General features: G+C 57.9%; 2 protein-coding genes across 2 annotated transcripts in view; one reads left to right on the top strand and one right to left on the bottom strand.

The window, feature by feature from the left end:
* POU2F1 (POU class 2 homeobox 1) overlaps positions 1-544 on the top strand; it is a 187,918-nt gene extending 187,374 nt beyond the window's left edge. The window contains exon 17 of the transcript XR_007411938.1: positions 312-544. The gene's annotated coding sequence lies outside the window, so the exon portion shown is untranslated. The remainder of the gene's footprint in view (positions 1-311) is intronic.
* Positions 545-3,064: 2,520 nt separating this feature from the next.
* The window catches only part of CD247 (CD247 molecule), a 74,949-nt gene continuing 58,151 nt past the window's right edge, over positions 3,065-19,862 (bottom strand). The window contains exons 2-8 of the mRNA XM_025430485.3: positions 11,142-11,245; positions 9,451-9,507; positions 9,145-9,225; positions 7,720-7,752; positions 6,848-6,904; positions 5,545-5,586; positions 3,065-4,174 (exon numbers count right to left, since the gene is read on the bottom strand). Of these exons, the coding sequence (XP_025286270.3) occupies positions 4,109-4,174; positions 5,545-5,586; positions 6,848-6,904; positions 7,720-7,752; positions 9,145-9,225; positions 9,451-9,507; positions 11,142-11,245 (440 nt within the window). The 3' untranslated portion in view covers positions 3,065-4,108. The remainder of the gene's footprint in view (positions 4,175-5,544; positions 5,587-6,847; positions 6,905-7,719; positions 7,753-9,144; positions 9,226-9,450; positions 9,508-11,141; positions 11,246-19,862) is intronic.

Raw genomic sequence — 19,862 nt, 5'->3', positions numbered from 1 at the left:
GGAGCTCCCAGGAGACCCAGGCACATGGGTTCCTGGGTCCTACTGTGCGTTTCCCCCTGTGCCCATGGGCCCTGCAGCCACCACACCTCTCCACCCACCTTCCCAGACCCTGGTCTAGAGCTCCCTGCCCTTCGAGTAGCTTTAGTCTCCTTCACACACCCCAGGGCTTCATGTGACCAAACACACAGACCCTTGACCGCTCCTGTGCCAGAACTCTTCAGAGCTCCCATTTCACTTGTGTCTGACGGCAGACCTGGTATTGAGCTTGACTTTTCCACACTTACTGTTTATATTCTCTTGTGCCCCTCCAGCATTTCCTGCCACATCCTGAACATCCACTAGTCCTGGACGTGGCATCCACTTCTCCTGTCAGAGGGTACACAGCTCAGCATAGCTCCCTCCCTCCGGCTTATACTAGTTCACAGGTAATGTCTTGATGCAATTTGTCATTTGAAAATGTGAATCTTAAAGTGAATTTCCCACGGAGAGCAAACCTCAGTTTGTCGAGCTTTCAGACAGAGGCATTCCTGTCCAGATAGGAGTGTATGCTCTGTGTCTCGAGACGGGCTTGCTGTCCTCTCCAGGGCCCACCGTGGGAAGGCAACAGCAGCTCTAACTCTCCGCTCCTGCATCTAAGAACCCCTCATTCTTTACCACTCTACCCCTTCTTGTATTTAGAGCTTGCACATAAGTTTGGGGAGTAGTTTCCTTAAAACAACTTGGAGTTTTCAATAGAAATCCTGTTTGGTAGAGACAGTGGCATGCTCACTAGCGTGGGAAAGACTTCAGAAAACAAACCCATTTGTCACACCCTAAAGAATGAGGGTACAGTACTGATGAGATCAGTGTCCTGTTGCCCTTTTTAAAAACGTGGTTATATTCTAACCCGCTTCTGGTTGGCATCTGCCAAGCCAAATTGGGAGATGATGTAAGTAACATCTGCTCTCATTGCCACCTTTCCTTTCTCTGAAAACTAGGGCTTGAGGTTATAGGGCATGTGTCGTTAGACAGTAGGCACAGGTTCACAGGCATGTCCAGTACCATGTCAGTGGCCGGAGTTACCCGTGGACAGGTCAACAGCTGACCAAATGACCGGGCTTTGAGTCCCCTTTGGAGCCATCCTATACACTTGAATTGATCGTCTGTCCTGTTGTACCAGCCAAACCTGGGCTTCAGTGACTATCCTGTTTGTAAACCCAGGAGCCTTGAGTCATATTCTGGGAAGAAGAAAAACTGATCAGAAGTATTCACATCCTACCTGATTTTACTAACATCAAAGTAATGACAGTTTTGAAAAATACTCTGGAAGCTTCCATTTTCATTTACACACACACATAAAATGTTTTGGTTCCTCAGTGCAAGTGAAATATGGACGCATCTTCATATTTTAATCCTCTTAAAATGGATGTTTATGTGAAGAGTGGTGTTTTTACTTACAGTGAGTTCCTGGCACATCTCATACAATCAGTAACTTCCTGGGATGAAAGGGATCCAGTTGTGCTTCAGGGAGAGGACGGCCAGACCCGGAGTAGGACAGGAACTGGGCAGCCCGGGGACCCTGCCCCGGGCCCTGGGGTTCGTTCTCCCGGTACAGGCTCAGCTCACCAGCTGTCTTCTCTGTGTCTTGCCTGTGGTCCCACGAGTGTCCTCGCTCGCTTGCCCACCCACATCTGCTGCAGCACCCACACCTCATTGCCAGCTCTCCTCCCTACCTCTTGAGTCAGATTCTTGACAGAAGTGGGTTAGACTCTGAATTCAAGCCAGCCACATGGGTCACATGGCCTGTGTAGAATTCAGTAGACTTTGAAACTAGGTCTGTGGTGTGAGGCCAACTGATGAACCCAACTTCAGCGTTTAGAAAGCCTGGCAAGTAGAAGATGAAGGAGTAGCAACCCAAAAGAGGCTGTTGTCTGGGAATCAAGGCAGCCAAAGCTACACACCATTTCCCACTCCCTCATCTGGTGACCAGGTCACATAATTCAGGCTGGCCGGCGTCAGAAGCCTTCTCCCATGAAACCTGCCCCATGTCTCCAGCCCCTTGTGGGACTCTGCACCCCTGCACTGGCAGCTCCGCCTCCCCGCCTGGCCGTGGGGTACCACAACACAGCCTTCCTGGGATGTGGCCGGAATCCTGTGGCAGATGTTCAGTCCCTCCCTAGTGGCTTGCAAAGTGCTGGGCACAGAAATAGGTGCAGGGTAGATATTTATTGACAAATCAAATTCCCCCTATGAGGCCAGGTTACAAAACGAATGTCTTCTCTTTATAGGTGTCCTATGTGCACCTAGTGGAGATGCGAGTCACTCCTGCTGCAATCTCAGATTCTCCAGGGCCTCTAATGGCCATGACCTTGGGTTTTTGTTTTTGTTTTTTTTTTAATTCATGATAGAGAGAGAGGCAGAGAGGCAGAGACACAGGCCGAGGGAGATGCAGGCTCCACGCAGGGAGCCCGACGTGGGACTCGATCCCGGGACCCTAGGACCGTGCCCTGGGCCAAAGGCAGGCACTAAACCGCTGAGCCACCCAGGGAACCCGACCTTGGGGTTTTGAACTCAAAGTCTACCCAGTGTTAACTGGCTGCTTGATGAGTTGGGGCCTCTTTTACAACCACTACGTTTAGAGAGAAGCTGACCTGGAAAGACCTGTCCTCTTCCAGCCTGCCCCAAACCCTACAAACCAAGGTTTTGTGCCATGACATCAGCCATTCACAACTCCCAGCACCCTCTGCTGACAGGGGCCGCTCCCTAGCCTCCCTCTGCCACGTGCCTGTACTGCAGTGGCTGGCACAGTGCTGGGTGCTAGGTGCTGGGTGCCAGAAGCCCTGCACCCTGGGCCGCATCCCAGCCGCTTCCCACAGGCCCTTCACGGCCCGGCCCGGCCTGCAGCTCCTCTGTGGCCCCGAGCAAACTGCATCTTGGATGGCAGCCCCCCGGCCCCTGGGTGCCCCTGTGCCCACCTGCAGGCCCCAAGGAGCCATCCTGCTCTCTGGGGTGTGCAGTTTCTCCCCACGGCTGAATTAGCTTCACCTGCTGGACCACCCAGAGAGAGCCCAGGGTAAAGGCAGAATTTTCACCAAAGCGTTTATTGTGCAAAAGAGTAAGTAAGGCTTTAGCAAACCAGTATAAATTAAGACCAAGCAGAACAGAGAGGGTTACACATGAGACCACCCACAGCAATGTTCTTGGTAGTCCACACAGGGTGTCCACAGGGGTGTGCGGGGCCGGGCCACCTGTGGAGTCCTCGTGGGGACAGGGAAGCTGACCCTCCCTCCGGGTGCTTCGAACAGGTGCCTGGAGAGCGTGCCCTATTGCTCCCTTCCCTTGCCCCTACACTCTGCACTCTGTCTGCACTTCCTCTGCTCTTTGAGGCCAGTTTCTTCCCAGTTTGTGTCCCCCATGAGAGTGAGCCCCGTGAGGGCAAGCACCCTGGTTCATCGCGGGGTCCCCGGAGCACCTAGCCCCCAGGTGCTAAGCCCTGCAAGGGGGAACGGATGCCTGTCCGCCCCACGCTCCAGCCCATGCTCCCCTTCACCAGCCCCTGAGCTGCACCTGCAGAGGCTCTCCTCCCCTCCCCACCTCTACTCAGGCCTGTCACCAGGAGGCACAACAGTCCCTTGGCCTTGATTACAAGTTCCCCTGAAATGAGGCAAACAGAAGCCAAATTTACAGCAGGAGCAAAGCCATTCAAATACTGACGGAACACTAAAAACTATGAGGCTACGTGCAAACACTGGGGGGTTCTCAGGGGACCTGACAAAACAGACTGAACACGGCTGTGAGAAGTGGGTGCCCATCTCCCAGGTAAGAGCCTGGGGCTTCCAGGGTAGGGGCCCGGCCACAGTCTCCATCAAACCCGAAGAGCCCAGAGTGTCACAACTCTTCCTCGAGGACGGGCCATAAGCTTCGGGGAGCACTCCCCTACAGAGCCCGGGGACGATGGTTGAATTGGATATGACCGAATGTTACACTGCAAAGCACCCAATTCATAAAGAGGGAATACTTTGGCGGTGGAGAAATACGAGTGAACCGGGTTATAAACGCTTTATCCTGTGTCTTTAACAATCTGGGCGTCTGCGGAGCTGGCCTGTGTTCGGTGGGAGGCCTGGAGCTGTTAGCGAGGAGGCAGGGCCTGCATGTGGAGGGCATCATAGGTGTCCTTGGTGGCCGTGCTGAGCCCCTAGAAAGCAAGTCAGGAAAGAAAAGTGGGTCAGGAGCTCCGTGCGGGCACCGGCCTACCTAGAGGTCAAGTGGAACTGGACCAGTCCTCTCCTGGCGCTGGTGGGGCCGGCCCGGGGAACTGCAGGACAGAGGGTCTCCCCACTGCCGGCAGTGGCCCTGGAGCAAATCCCTCCCAGCTTCCCAAGTCCTGAGCCCTGCAGTGCGTGGCCCCAGAAGGGCTTCCCAACAGGATTGGGTCATCCCTGAACATGGAGCTGGAATCAAGGTTTGCTCCCCAGAGTTGGCCATCCCTGACACCCGGGCTTCCAGGAAGCCAGGACTTGTCACCAGGAGACGGTGGCTCCCTGACCCCAGCCTTCTCCCATCAGCCTCCTTCCCAGGCCACCCCACTACAGTTGCGTTCTTTGTCAGGGAGCAGGCAAGCTGGCCCCAATCCCACTGGAACACCTCTCCCTGGCCCAGAAGACAGATCAAAGCAGCCATACACAGAACATTCTGGGGGCCCTGTCTGACATCATTCTGGACTCGGGCAAGCTGGGCAGTCTGGCACTTTGGAGCCAGTCAAGCAAGCTGTGAAGAGCCCAAGGGAGCCAGAGGCAGCCAAATAAGAACCCACTGGGGATTATATTTTAGAGAAGTAGGTTGGGTATGTTTGTTTTGCAAAATGATTCACACTGATTTGCATAAACCAGGCACTTGATTATAACAACATTTTCTTTTTAAAGTTATTCTCTCAATTTTTAAAAAAGATTTTATTTATTCATGAGAGGCAGAGACAAGTAGAGGGAGCAGCAGACTCCCTGTGGATGCAGGACTTGATCCCCAGACCCTGGGATCACACCCTGAGCCAAACGCAGATGCTCAACCACGGAGCCACCCAGGCGTCCTCTTGATTTTTTTTTTTTTTCCTTCAACTTTCCCACCCATCCACCCATCTTCTTAGGTCTGAGGATACATGCAGAGCAAGGCTTCTTGCAAGGGCCCAGAGCAGCAGAGGAAGAGGCAGGAAATTGCTTGTGTGGGGACCTTTGCCTACTTCATCCCTTTGGGCAAGACCACACGGCCTCTGGGAGCTGCTGCTTATCTGGGGCCATGCCTGGGGGCTCCCACCATCTCCCGGCTGGAGCCAGCTCGGTTGGAACCAAGTCATGTCTCCAACAGCTGACTCCCAGCCATGCCCCCAGGGCCTTACTGACAGAGGTGGCACTGGGACCCGAATTAGGGCCTGGGATCTGCCCTGCCCAGCCGATGGCGTGAGATGGGTGCCACCAGCAAGCAAAATGTGGAGTCTAGCCTTGCCCTTGATTAGAGGGCTCCACCCAGGGAAGGAGCGCCCACAGTGCACACCAGAGGCACCGCAGCTTTTACCTGGTAAAGGCCATCATGCCCCTTCCCTCTCCGACGCTGGTTCTGTGGGAAGGAGACAAAAGGGCAGGAAGTCAGAGTCCTGCTCAAGGCCCTAGAAAGTCAGAGGGGACTGTCTCCCAGTTGTACCCCTGCCCCTGGAAGAGAGGGGTCCTCGGGCCACTGGCCACATCTTACTCTGCAGGTAAGGTGAGGACAGGCTTCGAGGGAGCCCAGGCTTGCTCTGCCCCATTCATGTCCCCAGAGCCCTAGAACCCAGGCTGCACGGGAGCTGGCCATGTTGCCTGCCACTTGGAATAAAGGGGCTTCCCTGCTGCTCCCAGAATTCCTGGCTACTCATCAGTGTTCCCTGGGAATGACAACCATAGAGTGGTATGAGCCCTGGCTACAGGGTCCATTACATCTGGACTCCCCCATTCACTGGCCAAGTGACCTGGAGTAAGATATTTGCCCTCCTGTGCCTTGCAGGGCACACATTTCTCATTGGGTTCTTGTGAGGATTACATGAGACCACCAACCTCATAAAGCACTGAGCAGGCCTGCTTTGGGGACACGAACTATGTGAGGGGCCCCAATTTCCAAATGGTGAGCCTGGCCCCAGAAGGGCTTCCCAACAGGATTGGGCCATCCCTGAACATGGAGCTGGAATCAAAGTTTGCTCCCCAGAGTTGGCCATCCCTGACACCTGGGCTTCCACGAAGCCCCGCTCACCATTTGGAAATTCTTTTTTTTTTTTTTTTTAAGATTTTTATTTATTGGACACAGAGAGAGAGGCAGAGACACAGGCAGAGAGAGAAGCAGGCTCCATGCAGGGAGCCCGATGTGGGACTCGATCCCGGGACTCCAGGATTACACACCCCAGGCTGCAGGCGGCGCCAAACCGCTGCGCCACTGGGGCTGCCCATGGAAATTCTTAATCTTTTAGAAATAAGGGGCGCTGCATTATCCTTTTACCCTGAGTCCCAACGTCCTCAGCACTAAACACACCATGGCACACATTAAGCCCTTGATGGCACCAGGTATCAATGAATGGTGACAGATCTGACTGGCTTTCACAAAGCTTAGTCTTAGAATCTAGACTGGGTTCCTGAAAGAACACCAGCCTTTCCTCGCTGTCTTATGTGCTATCAAGGGGGTGAGAACTGGACTACCCCTCGCCCCTGGCAGCTGCCACGGGGGCTTCCACAGGTGATACGAGCATGGCTGCGAAGGGCCGGGATGGAAGCCTGGAAGGGTTACCTAGAAGGTGATGAGGACTCCCTGGGAGCACCCCCACCCTGACCCATCCTTAGGAATCAGCACTCACCTCGCTTTTTATCCCAATCTCACTGTAGGCCTCTGCCATCTTGTCTTTCTGCAGTGCCTGGCAAAGGAGAGGGCATGGGACACTGATTGACTAACTACTGCACAAAACAGTGGGCTTCCCTACAAGAGGAAGCCTCTCGACTTCCCAGCTGGCAGGGAGCCCCCACACTCGAGGCTCCAGTCATTCCCACAAGCATCTCTGGCCACAGCCAGCTCCAGCCTTACCCTTCTCAGCCCTTTGGACTCTTCTCTGAGCCGCCAGCCCTTTGCACCGAGCTGAGAAGCTCAGGTTAGGTTCAAAGATAAAATGTGGAATTCTAGCCAAAGAACACAAACGTGAACAAATGCGAGGGCTGGCCTGGAGTCCCCAGAACCATTTATTTGAGTAAGTTGTGTCTTTACATGGCCAAAGCCAGGGGTTGTGACTCCACCAATTGCAGGAAGGAAGGAGAGGTAGCTCTGTCTACAGGAGTGACCACCTGTGACAGTCCCCTTCGTGGCCAACCCAGATCAACAGCCTGAAAACCACAGTCAGGTCCGCACGGAGTGGTGAGGCTGACCTTCCGACAAGAGGTGGCACTCAGGAAGAGACTCGAGCCTCCAGAAGCAGGAGCCCCCCAGAGGGGCTTGCCACCCTGTCCTTCCTGGGCCTGACCCTGCTGTTCCCCAGGCCCATCTCCAGGGAAGCCCAACAGCAGACTCAGGGACCAGGGAGGGAAGGCAAGTGAAGGGGTTGTCCCCCAAACAACCAGCTGCTGCAGCCAGCAGGCAGGGTGGTCAAGGCCAGGCAGGGAGATCAAGGTCCAGTGAGGCAGACGCAAGGCAGGGAGCACTATTCCCAGAGCCCTCCGCCCACCTCCCTCCTGCACTCACATTGTACACGACCTCCTGAGGGTTCCTCTTCCTCTGCCGGGGGGGTGGGGAAAAACAAGGAGGAGGTTAGAGGCGGAGAAACCAGGAGCCAGGCCCGGAAAGTTGTAAAAGCGTCCATGAACCCCCCACCCCAGGCCACCTGCCTGTCCCCCACCTCTGCTGCCCTCCCTGCTCTCCCCACCACCTGTGCCCCCTCTGCTCTCCCTGCCCTCCACACCCATGCCCCGCCCAGCCCTGCTCTCCCACACACCCATGCCCCTCCACCCTCCCTGTCCACCCCCCGTGGCCCTGCCCCCCATCCACACCCATGCCCCCCCCTCCACCCCTGCACCCGTACCACCCCCAACCCCAGCCCTCGGCCCTCGCAGCTCTGCTGCAGCACCTGCTTCCTAGTGCACACTCGCACACACCCTTGCACACTGGCTTCACCTCCCCGCATGGCCTCCCCAGTCCAGCTTTGCCCAGGGCAGGCCTTGGGGTATCTGCAGGGGGCAGTCTGTGTGTCCCATTGCAGTTACAGTGCCACACGTGTCATAAACTTACAGGTGGGGTTTCTGGCTGAAAATGAAAAGTCCTGGGCCAACCAGTGCCCAGCAAGCCCTACTGACCCCCATTACCCACCTCTTTTCACCCCTCCCCATCCAGGGTTCAGGGTCCAGATAAGAGGAGGAGAGAAGAGCTGATGCAGAGGGCAGAGGCCGAGGAAACTGCCAGGGTCTCCTCCTGCCCAGCACCCGGCTCAGACGGTGGACAGGTGTGACCAGGAACATCAGGGGCTGCTGGGCATCGTCGGGCAGCACTGCCCTAAAGCCCGGGCAGCCTGGGCCTTTGGGCTGAACCCTGCCTTTTTTTTTTGTTTTTTAAGATTTTATTTAATTATTTGAGAGAGAGAGAGAGCACGAGCAGGGGGAGGGGCAGGAGAAGCTGACTCCCCGCTGAGCAGGGAGCCCAATGGAGACTGGATCCCAGGACCCCGACATCATGACCTGAGCTGAAAGCAGACGCTTAAGTGACTGAGCCACCCAGCGCCCCTGGACCTGCGCCTAGAGGACCCTGCCTGGCCTCCTCCAGCCTCCCCTCAAGGCTGGGAGCCTGGAGCGGGAGCGCGCTCCAAGGGGGACCTGGGACCCGTCCAGTGGCCCGGGGCCCTTCCTGTAGGCACCTCTTCACCAGATCTGTCCTGGGGGGAGCCCCCCGGTGTGCATCCCAGGTGGCCAAGCAGTTTACCGGGAGGGGGTGGAGCTTGGAGCCGAGGGCCGGGCGCATTCCGGTATGGGGCGCGGCCCGCGGACCAGAATGGAGCCCTGGGGGAGGGCCCGGGCCCGGGGCCCCGCGTTGGGATGGAGCTGCCCTCGGAGCCCGCCCCCCCCCCCGGTGTCCCGCCGCGCACACCCGCGCTCGCGCAGGCCCCGGAGGGATCCCCACCTGCTTTCCTCCCATCTCCGGGTCCAGGCCGCGTCTCTTATCCAAAACCTCGTACTCCTCTCTTCCTCGCAGATTGAGCTCCTGCAGGAGGCGGGAAGACCGTCGGGGGCGCGGGGCCCTCTGGCCTGGACCCCGTGGGGCGCCCGGGGGAGCCGCGGGCCCGGTGGAGCGGAGCCGCCTCCGCCTCGGGGAGCCTCCCGGGGACAGGGCGGGGGAACCGAGCGGCCGGGCCGCCGCGCCGGGAGCCTGAGCCCCCCCCCCGCCCCCGCCCCCGCCCCCCCCGGCGGCCCCGCGGGGCACACTTACGTTGTAGAGCTGGTTGGGGCCCTGCTGGTGCTCGGGGGCGGCCGCGCTCCTGCCGAACTGGAAGAGAGGGCGGAGGGCTGAGAACCCCCCCCGCCCCCGCCCCCGCCCCCCCGCGGGGTCCCAGCCCCCCCCCGTGCCCCCCGCCCCCACCCCCCCGCGGGGCCCCAGCCCCAGCGTGCTCCCCCGCCCCCGCACCCCCCCAGGGGTCCCAGCCCCACCGTGCCCCCCGCCCCCCCCCGCGGGGTTCCAGCCCCACCGTGCCCCCCCCCGCCCCCCCCCGCCCCCCGCGGGGTCCCAGCCCCCCCCCGCCCCCCGCGGGGTCCCAGCCCCACCGTGCCCCCCGCCCCCGCACCCCCCCAGGGGTCCCAGCCCCACCGTGCCCCCCGCCCCCACCCCCCCGCGGGGCCCCAGCCCCAGCGTGCTCCCCCGCCCCCGCACCCCCCCAGGGGTCCCAGCCCCACCGTGCCCCCCGCCCCCCCCGCGGGGTTCCAGCCCCACCGTGCCCCCCCCCGCCCCCCCCGCCCCCCGCGGGGTCCCAGCCCCACCGTGCCCCCCGCCCCCGCACCCCCCCAGGGGTCCCAGCCCCACCGTGCCCCCCGACCCCGCGCCCCCCCAGGGGTCCCAGCCCCCCCGTGCCCCCCGCCCCCACCCCCCCGCGGGGCCCCAGCCCCACCGTGCCCCCCGCCCCAGCCCCCCCAGGGGTCCCAGCCCCCCCCGTGCCCCCCCGCCCCCCCCCGCGGGGCCCCAGCCTCACCGTGCCCCCCGCCCCCCCAGGGGTCCCAGCCACCCCCGTGCCCCCCCGCCCCCCCCTGCGGGGTCCCAGCCCCACCGTGCCCCCCCCGCCCCACCCGCGGGGCCCCAGCTCCACCGTGCACCCCCGCCCCCGCCCCCCCAGGGGTCCCAGCCCCCCCCGTGCCCCCCCGCCCCCCCCGCGGGGCCCCAGCCCCACCGTGCCCCCCGCCCCCGCCCCCCCAGGGGTCCCAGCCCCCCCCCGTGCCCCCCCGCCCCCCCCGCGGGGCCCCAGCCCCACCATGCCCCCCACGGCACCGCGTCCCTGCACACCCCGCCGCGCTCTGGGGCTGTTCTCCCCAGCGTCGCAAACCCCCTAGGGATCCCCGAGGACTCATGCTTGAAAAAAGAAAGCGGGTGAGACTGCTTCACAGTCTTGCCAAAGTCTACAGGCCAAAAGAGCAACGGTTTGGGGGACAGAAGGGATAACCCGGCGGGAGAGGCCTTGCACCCTCCTCGGCTCCAAGGCCACCCCCAGCCGCAGCCCCTCCAAGAAACCCGCGCTCCGGGCCTGCCCTCACGGGCCCTGATAGGGGACCCGAGTTTCCAGAGACAGGCTGGGTGGGCCTCCATCTGGGAAGAAACCCTGCATTCCCCCCTCCTGCTCTTAGTTGCCTGAAGCCTACGCCCTCTCCTGCCAGCAGGAGCCCCCCCACCCCCACCCCCACCCCCCCGGGGAGGCTTTGGCGGTTGCTCAGGAAGACACCCAGCATCAGGCGCTGCCTCCCAGCTGTAGGGCTGGGACACCAGCACCCATGCTGCGTGCTTGGCAGGTCCCTGGAGCCAGTGGATGCCATGCTCCAGGCACTACCTGAGCTGCAGACTTTCCAAGACTAAGGCCCTTCTGAACACCCACCAAGTAGGGGAGCCCACGCCTTCTCCCCAAAGCCCCCAGTACTTACCTTTGCTCTCAGGAACAGAGCAGTGATAATGACACCATAGATGAAGAGGACTCCATCCAGCAGGTAGCACAATTTGGGATCCAGCAGGCCTAAGCTCTGAGCCCCTGTGCCAAGAGATAAGACTGATCAGCCAGGCCCAGGGTGACAGGACACGTCCCCACCATCCCAAGGCGACCCTGTGACTGACAAGGAAACCATGACAAGGGGCCTGGATCCATTTCCCACACCCTATCTGACCGCAACTTCCCTTCCATATCCTTGGACCAGCTCTGGGGAAAACCTGGCCTCCCCAATAGCCAGACGTGACTCTGGGTGGGACCCCAGATCCTGGGAAGACCAGAAGGAAGCAGAAAGTAGGTGTCCAGTGGACACCACTGGAGCCCAGCTGCATGTAAACTCCCATAGGAACCACACACCCTGGAAACTTCTGTAATAAAATGCCTGTGTCTGGATGAATGGCACCCCCTGAATTAGGGTATGAGGCTCCCTAAGGCCTATTCACAGGGAGAAAACAAAATTGATATTTGAATGAGATTGTTAATTAGGACTGTGAGAATCTGGGTCAATTCTCCCTTCCTGGGGCACCTGGGTGGCTCAGTGGTTGAGCATCTGCCTTTGGCTCAGGTTGTGATCCCGGAATCCTGGCATCAAGTCCCTCATCAGGCTCCCCCCAGGAATCCTGCTTCTCCCTCTGCCTATATCTCCACCTCTGTGTGTGTCTCTCATGAATAAATAAATAAAATCTTAAAAAAAAAAAAAAAAAAAACACAAAACTCTCCCTTCCTGACTCCCAGTCTCCTTGGTGCCAGGCACTGAGCAGGGTCTCCCACTTGGGGCTGCCACTGAGCCCCAAGGAGTCTCATGAGCAATAGACAAAGGTCCATTCAGTGAACCCCTCCCAGCCTGAACCCGGCAATTCCCCTGCTCACCCCTCCCTGCTCCATGGCCTCAGTTTCATCTGTGCTTGTCCCCTTGCCCTTCCCCCCCACCCCTACTTACAATTGGGGTAACACACCTTGCCCTTCCCCTACACACTTAGAATTCCCGGGACACACCTTGCTCTTCCAGACTCTGCCTCTGTTCCCTCCACATTGTTTTCTCTCCCTTTCTCTCCCTGCAACCCTGTCACCTGGTAAAATCTGATGCTTCCTACAAAACATAGCTCAGAAATCTGTCTAGCCTGTCCCATCCCAAGCTGCAGATGAATCCCTAGCCCTCACTGCCATATTAACCTTTGTCAAGCTAGCAATGCACGTGTAGCTGGCATTTTAGTGCAATGGCATTGGGAGTCTAGTAGCTTTCCTGGTTAAATAAAAGCATTTTTATTTGTAAAGCTCACTGCACCGTGGGTGAGAAGACACGGATTTTAGATGGTTACTTCCTGCCAGGTGTGCGCTCAGCCTGCAGATGGCCTGCCCCTGCCTCCCGCCCTGCCCGCTCAGGCGGCGCGGGCTCAGCGGCTGCTTCTCCCAAGGCCACGGCGCCCTCTGGTGGCCGCCTGCAGCGCTGCGCTGCCCGGGCCGTGGGAGGGCACGCCGGGCACCTGAGCATGTCTTAACCTACCAGCGGGTTCACTTGGGGCAAGCTTCCCACCCTCTTTCAGCTGCCTCTTTGGCTAAAGAGGGTGAAAACGAACATTTCTTCAGTGTTTACTATGTGCCGGACACTTTAATGGGAAAACGAATCGGATCCTCCGGACAGCGCCAGCACCAAGGCCAGCCGGCAGCAGGCCCGCAGCGAGAGGCTGCCCCAGGACTGCGGCGGGCAGGGCGCCTGGGCTCTTCGCTCCCCGCCCCGCCGGCCCAGCTCTGACCAGGAGCCCCGCGCTGTGTGAGCACTGGCTTCCAACTCTAACGAATCCCCATCCAAACCTGTGACTCCCACCCTGAATCAGGACCCCTCTGTGCCTCAGGCAGCTGATCTCCTGGTCAGCTTAGGGAGGCCCCTGCTCAGAAACCCGTGATGACAGTCACCCGGAGCAAATCCAAGCTCCTCATCAGGCTGTAGTCCCCAGCCCCCCGGCCCAGGCCTGGCTCCCCCAAGCCCGCCCACTGCCTCTCCTGCTCCTGTAGAGGATGCGCTGCCCTTCCTTGAATTCACCAGTACTTTCCTAGCCACCTTGAGCTTGTTCCTCGTCCCCCCTGCTGGTGCTAGCACACCCCTCCACTCAGCAGGAAATGAGACTCCTGTCCTCCACCTTCACCCCGCGTTCCAGTGGCTGGTTCTGCCCCGATACAGGTGCAAGAGCCTGCCTCCCACAGAGCACCCCCCACACGATATGTCAGGTTCTGAGACTGCCCTCCACGTAGGCCCTAAACGGCTGCAGTTTGGCCTCCTCCTTCATCCTCAACAAGAGCCCCGGGGTGCACGGGAGATACTCTTTAGATGCTGTGCGATTTTTCAGGGAAGATGCTGGGGCCTGACCCAAAGTTGGCCTGCCCTCTGGCCCTGAGGCAGGGCCACCTGCCCCCACTGAGCACAGGTAGGGTCTGAAGCCCTCTGGGAGGTGAGCCACCTCCAGCAAAGGCCACCAACACCGGGGTGATTTTTTTTCTTTTAGGACTGGAGAAGAGGTGTCAGCGGAGATTTATTGGGGTGGTTGAGATTCAGAAAAAGGGCTGGAAGAAAATCGCTCAGCTGCCTGTCACATAAAATGAGGACAGAAAAATTACTGGACAGTAAATTTAGAACAAATGAGAAGAAATATTTCTTCACGTTGCACACAGCCCGCACAGCGGGGGAGGGGAACTGGTTGCCTCCCCCAGAGATAAGTAACAGGGACAGGTTTTCTCTCGCTCTTTTTAAAGAGCAGCATGATTTTATGGCCCATGACAAGTATGCTGTGTGTGGTTTGACCAAGGCGAGCAGATTAACTGCAGCATGTTTCCCAGGGTGGGGATCGCCCCTCCGCCCGGGCCAGCTGTGCTTGTGCTGGGAGTGCCGGGCTCAAGGAGGGTGGTGAGAGCACCGAGTGTTCCACAAAGGGACCCAGGACTTAATTCAATTACAAAACTGATCCATTTTTCTTGGGCACCTGCTTAATGCCAGGGAATGTCGAAACAGAAGGAGCCCCCGGTTGGGTGTCAGGTGGATTCTCTCTAGTCCTTCGCTTGCCACTAAGGAGCCGTGTGGTCCTGGACAAGTGACCTCACCTCTCTGGACCTCAGTGTCTTCATCTGTAAAATGGCTGGTAAACGTATCTACCCTAAGGGTGTGGTGAAAACAAAACGAGGGACGCCTGGGTGGCTCCGTAGTTGAGCATCTGCCTTGGGCTCAGGGCATGACCCCTGATCCAAGCAGGGTCCTACACAGAGAGCCTGCTTCTCCCTCTGCCTATGTCTCTGCCTCTCTCTGTGTCTCTCATTAATAAATAAATAAAATCTTTAGAAAAAGAAAACTAAAAGATGTATTGGTAGATGTTTTTGTATATCTCCCATAAGGACAACGATGTCTAACGTGTGGGTCAGGCCTTCCGAGTCCCTGCCCTCGCGGGGCTCATGGCTCTAGCTTACACAGCGCCGAAGGGCTTCCCGCGGATAGCAGGCAGTTTGCCAGGATGCCAACTCAAAGGCATGAGGCAGAGACACTCGCTTCCTGGTTCCGGCTCCTTCCCTGCACCCTCATCCCCAAGGCAGACACCTCTTTGCCTCCTTCCCTGATCCACTTTCACACCTTGTTCATTTAACATGCTGACGGGGGCTGCTTTCCTATAGGACTGGGACTGTTTTCTCTGACAGTTCTCCTGCTCTGCCCCAGATCCACAGCACCCAAGAGAACTCAGTGTCTGAGCAAATGCAGAAGCTGAATGAGATTCTCGCACAGACTCTCTGTCTGGCTGCGCCCCCCTTCCCGCCCCGGATTCTCACTGATTAGGTCTGCGGTACAGCCTGGGCCTGAGCCTGGGCCAGGGCACAGCCAGGGTCGCCCCTCACACGTGCAGCCGTTCCCACACATATCCTATAGTCAGAGCGGGGGATGGCATGAAGGCCTCAGTGTTCCTTATACACTGATTTGTGTACTTCTGCACTGTGTGTGCCCAACTCCTTGAAACTCTGTGCCCTTGTCTGCAAAATGGAGCTAACACGACAGTGTGTCTCATTAGGTAGCAGTGAGGATTATTTATTGCAGGTGTCAGACCCGACATGTAATAAGCGCTCCATGTGTCAGCTTATTGGGGTTTTTTCCCCCAAATCACCACTAACACTTTTTTTTTTTTTTTTTTTTTTTGAGGAAGAAAAGGTCAAATTGTATCAAGAACTTTTAAACTGGATAGGACGAGAAAGCGTCTAACTTCTGGGTGTTGACACCGCACAGCTAACCAGATGCTGTCGTCACCATTAAACCAGCAGGCATTTGATGAGGGGGATGCATTCTGAGCAGTCACATGATTTCCCATTAAGAAAATGCTGCCTTCATATCAGAGAAGTTGTGTCGAGGAGAACAAAGACACCCTCACAATAGCTTCCTGGTGCCGGCCTAGACATGACAGTGGCCAGGTGAAAGGGGACAAGCCCCATGCTTCCAGCTCTAGGCTGCAGGATGAGAGCTGGAGGTGGGATCTGATCCCATGAGCCTTTTTCCATCCAACCTGAACGTCCACAGGCCATGATCTGGCCCCCTGCAAGAGGCATACTCAGCAAATCTGGTAAATGAGGGGACTCGGTCCCAATCCCACTCCCACACCACCTTACCCAGGTCTAACAGGTGACCCCACTGTGCCAGCCCCTTGCATCCAGACGGACATGTGGCAAATATGGAAACTGAAGTCCAGCTGGGCTGGAGCACATCCAGGTGTCACAGGGTTGGGGACGTAGGCAGGGGTTCCCAGATGACCAGGCCTTATACACGGCGGCCAGGCTGAGACAGAGGTACTTTAGGTGATTCCAGTTATTCCAGGGCAAGTCACAACCCTGATGACACCTTGCAGAAAAGCCAGCTGAAGCCTGGGAAGAGCTGGCCTTGCTCACCTAGTACCACGGGTGCTGGGAACAGGATTGGAACCCTGCGAGGTGAGAGGAGGAGCCTGGCCATAGCCTGCCCTCGTCCACAGCACGGGGGTCAGTGCCCAGCATGTGCACAGCGATCCCCATCACAAACTGGTAGGGCTCCAGATGGCCAGGGCCTGGCTGACCTGGGGCCTGGACTCCGGTCCTTTCCTGTCCCCCACCCCCACCGCCACGCTATCAGCTACCAGGCAGGCACTGATGAAATGGGCCAGCAGGTCACCGCCCCTAAGAAAACCACATCTCCCAGCTAGGGACAGGGCAGACAGATAGAATCCCAGCAGCCCCTCCTCTTCGAGAATCTTCTCAGTGGTGCTCAGCACCCAGCTGCACCTGGCCTCCCACGCCCCAAACTAGACCATGGGGTGCATGGACACGGCCTGTGGTGGGTGGCCTGCCTGTGAGGCAGTGGCCAGGCATCGTCTACAGGCGAACTCTTCCTACCATCCTTGTCAGAAAGGATGAGGATCCCTCCTGCTTGACCTCATCTGGAGGGGAAACCTCCTCACGCGGCCCCTGAGCACAGCGGGCCGGGCGTTGGACATCCCCGAGGGCTGGGGCGTGGGGCGGCCCATCCACTTGCACAGCCTACCGGCGGGTGGGGAAGCCCAGCTGCAGAGGGCCTTCCTCCCCTGCACGTTGGTCCCGGGGCTGGGGGCGCACAGCGGCCCGTGGTGCACCCGGACGAGCAGCCTCAGGGAGAGTGGTGTCTACTGCTCACGCCCCGGGCCATGAAAACACCTGTGACAGGGCCTCGGTGACCTGGGGTTGTCTCAAGCTCCAGCCCCGTCCACACTCCGTCCATCCCCGAGCCGAGGGCTGTGCCATCTGCCGACGGTGGCGCTGCCCCGTGCAGTGAATTGACCACGTACCCTGAGCCCTGGCCTCGGGCCCCCCCATGCTGCCCCTTGCCCCCCACTGCCTCACCGTGAGCTCAGGGAGCAGCTCTGCTCTGAGCACCCCCCATGGTGCCACCCCAAGCCTGGTAAGCTGGAGCTGCCTGCCTGCCTGTAGCGCCCTACCTGGAACAGGCCCGAGAGACGCCCAGAGGAGGCTCCATGGCAACCGGCAGCCCAGAGGAGCTTCCCGCAGTCTCTGTAGCCCTCTCCTTGCTACAAAAGCCGAGATCGGAAGTTTCCCGGCACTGACCTTTAGCAGAAGACTCGGGCCCCAGACGGCAGTCTCGGGGAGGCACCTGCCCTTACAGAGTCTAGTTTCTTTGGATGAGGTGCGTTTGAAAAATTATCTCCCAGCCAGACCGTGGGCTTCTGAGAGGTCTCAATCCACCTGGTCCGGCCGGAGCTGGAAGCTGGACACACCCGAGTGCCCGGCGCCCCTCTGCCAGCCTCCTGCTCCGGGACCCCCTGTTCCCGAGCAGAGGGACTGCCGGCTCCCTCGCTTCGAACTGGTTAGGATCCCTGCCATCGGAGGCCCAATGTGTATCTGTAAAATTACTTCCTGTGCCTGATGGAGCTTGCTTCTGTGGGAGTCTGGAAGGCAGGCAAGGGTCTGTTAGTGGGTGCAATTCAGCTCGGGTACAGACCCAGACCGGGGAGCACAGTAGCTTCCCCAAGGACAACAGCAGGCTAGTGGCAGAGCTGGGCGTTACTGGGCCTCCAGGCTCCGGCTACGTTTCCTGCCTCCCTGCCTGGGGTGTGCCTCACCTCTGCAGCACACGGAGTGCTCCCCTGGCTCTGCCTCACCTCTGCAGCACACGGAGTGCTCGCCTGGTTCTGCCTCACCTCTGCAGCACACGGAGTGCTCCCCTGGCTCTGCCTCACCTCTGCAGCACACGGAGTGCTCGCCTGGCTCTGCCTCACCTCTGCAGCACACGGAGTGCTCGCCTGGTTCTGCCTCACCTCTGCAGCACACGGAGTGCTCGCCTGGCTCTGCCTCACCTCTGCAGCACACGGAGTGCTCGCCTGGCTCTGCCTCACCTCTGCAGCACACGGAGTGCTCGCCTGGCTCTGCCTCACCTCTGCAGCACACGGAGTGCTCGCCTGGTTCTGCCTCACCTCTGCAGCACACGGAGTGCTCCCCTGGCTCTGCCTCACCTCTGCAGCACACGGAGTGCTTCAGAAGCACAAAGAACGCAGGTTCCCCCACTTCTACAAGGCAGCCTTAAAATCTCACCCGTGTCCAGCTTGTCTCCCTCTTAATAGGAAACGCTTAGTCATCACTTGCTGTGATGACAGCAAGAACCAAGCCTTCGAGGGTAGGCCACCTGAGTACAAGTCCTGGCTCTGGCACTTCACCATCGGTGGTGAGACCATGGAGTATCTTCGCGGCTCCCTCCCCAGGGAGTAGCACCAGTGCTCATCATTTGCATCAGTCTTCATCATTCACAGTTCACTCGAATCAGCCAGATTCCAAGTCCCCCAAGTGCCTTTTGCAGCCAAACCTGGAGCCGCCCTGGTCCTGCTGCCGCCCAGCCCCACCCCCTGGGCTCAGACACAAGTAGCGATGACATGCAGGGGAAGAGTTTAGAAAACAGGAAGTCATGTGTTTTCAGGAAGGCAGTGGCAGCAGTTCTGGGGTGCCATGCTGGGTGTGATGCCCGGCTCATTGACCACAGCACCGGAGGCACCCACACCTCCCCTGCAAGGGGGCTTGCTCCCTCTCGTTGAACTACTGACTTTCACTGCAGCAGGAAAGATAGACACATCGGTAATACTGATAACCACCAGCTGAAGGTTATGTGAGTTTTCTCATTCAATCCTTCCAGGGACAGTGTCTTTATAGCTGGGGAAACTGAGGTTCAGAGAGGTTCATAAGATGCCAAAGGTCTAGATCCCGGTTGAGCTCAGGCCTGTCTAATGCTGTAAACCAGATACCATCTGGTCCAGAATCCTAACCACCATTTGGCACTGACCTTGGACCCCTTATTGGTCCTCAGGGCTGGGGAGAGGGCCTCCTCTCAAGGCCGCGGACGGAGTGTTTCCTTCTCTGAGGATCACACCATATTAGCAGGTGTGTTTCTGACTCCACACCTGGCCTTCTTTCCTTGAGGGGGCAGGAGTCTGAGAGGCCTACAGGATTAATAGGGACAGATGGCCTGCTACCAAATGTGAGGCTCCATGGGCCACTGCCTGTGGAGTCTGATCCACCTGGAGACAGCCTTGACCTGCAGAATGAGCTTATATCACTATTGGTACCACATAATTTCCTGCTACTCGCTTTGATTAGGCACAGCCTCCTCAACCGCCCTCCTTGTCAAGTGTTGGATTTCAAATACTCATGCTTCATTGTAAAGCTGAATATCTGGTCATAACTACCTACAGATTATATAATCCCATAGACAGGGATCCCAAGGCAAAGGGGAAGAAAGGAGGTTGTTTGATTTCTTAGAAGTAACAGGATTATGCAAGAATATTTCACTTCTTGTACTACTACTTCCATTACATGTGTTATGATTTCTGTAATAGTTTTTAAATTTTTCCTATGATCACTTTTTATTTTCAAGTAAATCAACTCATTGTGACAGTGCAGGAAAGTACAAAATAATCAGAATCACCTATAATACCACATTCAAATACAGCCACTAGTCATATGATGGCAGATTGATTTCCTTCCAAGGTCTTCATTATTTATAAATTAGAATTATTCTACATAAAATTTTTTCCCTGAAAAAAAAACCAATTTTTTCCTGTTAGTATTATAATTTAACGTTACATTTTCTTGTTTTTTTCACATATTTATATTTCATGTTTCATATTAT

The sequence above is a fragment of the Canis lupus genome, chromosome 7, assembly GCF_003254725.2.
Source record: "Canis lupus dingo isolate Sandy chromosome 7, ASM325472v2, whole genome shotgun sequence".
NCBI lineage: Eukaryota > Metazoa > Chordata > Mammalia > Carnivora > Canidae > Canis > Canis lupus.
Note: the sequence above shows the minus strand (reverse complement) of the source record. Positions and strands in the feature narration are given on the sequence as shown.